The 2,873-nt window shown below is 34.9% G+C and overlaps 1 protein-coding gene across 1 annotated transcript; it reads right to left on the bottom strand.

The window, feature by feature from the left end:
* Positions 1-422: 422 nt before the first annotated feature.
* Positions 423-2,500, bottom strand: LOC125852746 (protein SRG1). The gene is made up of 4 exons (XM_049532448.1): positions 2,052-2,500; positions 1,589-1,836; positions 949-1,279; positions 423-847 (listed from the first exon to the last, which is right to left on the bottom strand). The coding sequence occupies exons 1-4, from the start codon at positions 2,310-2,312 to the stop codon at positions 596-598; spliced, it is 1,092 nt and encodes a 363-aa protein (XP_049388405.1). The 5' UTR covers positions 2,313-2,500; the 3' UTR covers positions 423-595.
* Between the last annotated feature and the right edge of the window lie 373 nt (positions 2,501-2,873).

Here is a 2,873-nt window from a genome sequence, read left to right on the forward strand (position 1 = left end):
ATATACCCCTACATGAATTCTTTAAGAATTAAAGTCGGGAAAATAAATTTAAAATTATTTTTCAATTCCATTAGATAAAAGAATATATGTGAACCATTTTTATAACAGTAGAGATATATATGAGTCATTTTTATAAAGAAAGAAGTATATATGAACCATTTTTATAACTAGGGGTATATCAACTTTAAATAGCTAAGTTGAGAGATATACTAAACCCTTTTTCCGAGAGATATTAATATGATGCAAAAGAGAAAAAGTTCAAATAGAGTGGATAATAAATAATGATAATTTAGTCAAATTATCTTCTAATTAATGTAAATCTTAAGGAGCGTGCAAAATATAGCATGCCAAATATTTCAGAACAGAGGGAGTAGCTCCTTTTGAAAAGCAATAAGAGGAACAAAAAGACTAAAGGGCACAAATTTCAAACACAAGACCCCACTTTGCTTCCATTATGTTATACTCCAATAAGTATAGGTTATACAAAGAGAACTTTCCATATTAACAGTACACAAACTGCCCACTGAATTTACAAAAGACATTATTATTATGTCAATAGTCTACATCTTAAGTTAATAGTGTGTCGCTATAGGGATTAGTTGTCATAGATTTTGGCAAACTCTAGAGTTTTTTTCCCTTGAAGTTTGTTTGTTACATAGTGCATGCTGTACTCTCCATGATTGTACCTTTTATACTTGCAAGGGTTATTTTCATCAACCAATTCTGCCAATGGTCCTAACTCAATTTCATAACTTGGTGCATAAAATGTCACAATAGATAGTCTATCTTTTTCTTGATGTGTCACTGCTCTGTGCTCCACACTTTTGTATCTCCCATTGGTTAGAACCTGTGGTAAACGAATACAAAGATCAAAGGCTTTATTATTCAGTAGTCATCACACGTTTAGAAATATAAGCTATTAGCACAATATACATAACAAGTGCACACCTCAATGGTATCACCAATGTTGATAACAAGTGCATTTGGAATTGGTTGGACAGGTACCCAAACATTGTCTTTAAGTATTTGTAGGCCAACTGAGCTGCTGCATTTACCCTGTTGCAACACTGTCAGTGCACTTCCATCTGAGTGGGGACTTAATCCCAAAACAAGATCTGGTCTAGGACATGCTGGATAGTAGTTCATCCTCACTGCTTGTACAGCTACTCCAAACATTTCTTCAAAAATATCCTCATTCAATCCAAGACTCATTGCTATGTACTTTAACAAATTCTTGCATAGTTTCCTTATCTCTCTCGAGTATATGTCCACCGTTTCACTGCAAAAAGAGCAAAAACTGAGCATCTATTCAAGGGTGTGACTAAAATATTCCAATAGATGCACACAACGGTAGTCGCTAGATGATTTCCTAAGACTTTATTTCATTACAGAGTTACTCAGTATCTGTGCTGATGAGAGTATACAATCAGGTGTGCACAAATTGACCGGACACCACCATAACAAGAAAAATGAACTTTTCTTGTTTAAAACTAGTAGTCAATCTAAGGTGGTCCCTACAAATTTACACTTGCTAATCCGACAGTTGTATTTTTCAATACTTTTTTCTGTAGCTGAAGTTTAAGGTTACCTGAAATCAAGTGGCTTAGTTGGCCAGAGTTTTGGGTTCCTAATGAAATGAGGTTCCACACCAAGAGCAAACATGTTACACCAGTCAAGTTTTTGATCTTCTGAGAAGACAAAAGCTTGACCATAACCTTGAACTGTTCCAGGAGCCATTGGATATTTCTGTTTCTCCTCTAAAGGTAACATGAAGAACTCCATAGATATTTTCTCCATCTTTTCAAGCAAGTCCAAGTCAATCCCATGGTTAATCACCTATAAACAATGATAAAAAGGAACAAAATTAGAAACCCTATAGTATTTTGCTATGTTGTTCGGACTCTTCAAAAATGTCATCAGATGCTGCGTGTCAAATCCTTCAACACTAGTGCATTTTAGGAGGATCCGACACAAGTGCGGCAACAATTTTTGGAGAGTCCGAGCAACTTAGGTATTTTGTATTCAGTATGTTGTAAACACAAGCAACATACCTGAAAGAATCCCCACTCTTCACAAGAAGTAGAAAGCTTCATGATTTCATTATGAAAATCCTGGCTATTCGAGATTTTCGACAAATCAACAACAGGAATGTTAAGATTACAGGAAGATGGAGTAGTAACTGTGGCAAGTTTTGGTCTTTCTATCATGTCTCTTACAAATCTTTCAGGAATAGAAGATGGTTTAATCTTTTTCAGTTCTTGAACATCATCAATGTGACCAACTTTAACAGGAAAACTTGGCACTGGAGCCATTTTCTAACACTACAACTTTGTTTTTTTTGGGAAAAATGGAGGCTTTTTCTAGTCTAGGTTGTAGAAGTCTATGCTTTGTTAGGCATACAATTCAGAAATATGTCAAGTACTTATAGAGGGTAAAGAGTGTGCATCTCTATATTATTGTGTGGGTCCTTAACTGATGCACTTTAATAAATTCTCAGTCATGCAAGTTCTATAACATCTCACACACAAATCTATAATTGTTTGCATTTACATCCAATCACCAACCACCAATATGGATCATAACATCAGCATCTTGAGTTTTGAGTACAGTTCTTTCCTAATATAAGAGTTATTTTTGTCTTTTCTTTCTTTCTTAGCTACTTTTTTCTGTAAATATATACAAAAAGTTCTTAAAAACGCATTGCACCTAGGTAAATAAGGAACGAGATGAATATAGAGGCTAAACGAGCATCCCGCACACTGGTTTCCCCGATACCATCAGTAATTAAGGAAAAACAACGTAGAAGAGAGCACCTATGTTTGCACCAGTTCCAGAAGAGCAAAGAAAAAAGGGATGATATGTTCATAAGAAAC

This window comes from Solanum stenotomum, chromosome 1 (assembly GCF_019186545.1).
Source record: "Solanum stenotomum isolate F172 chromosome 1, ASM1918654v1, whole genome shotgun sequence".
In the NCBI taxonomy this organism is placed as follows: Eukaryota; Viridiplantae; Streptophyta; class Magnoliopsida; order Solanales; family Solanaceae; genus Solanum; species Solanum stenotomum.

Coding starts and splice junctions, on each gene's coding strand:
- LOC125852746 (XM_049532448.1), bottom strand. CDS start 2,312: ATGGCTCCAGTGCCAAGTTTTCCTGTTAAAGTTGGTCACATTGATGAT. Junction 1,837..2,051: donor AAGAGTGGGGATTCTTTCAG/GTATGTTGCTTG, acceptor CATTGTTTATAG/GTGATTAACCATGGGATTGA. Junction 848..948: donor ACATTGGTGATACCATTGAG/GTGTGCACTTGT, acceptor CGTTTACCACAG/GTTCTAACCAATGGGAGATA.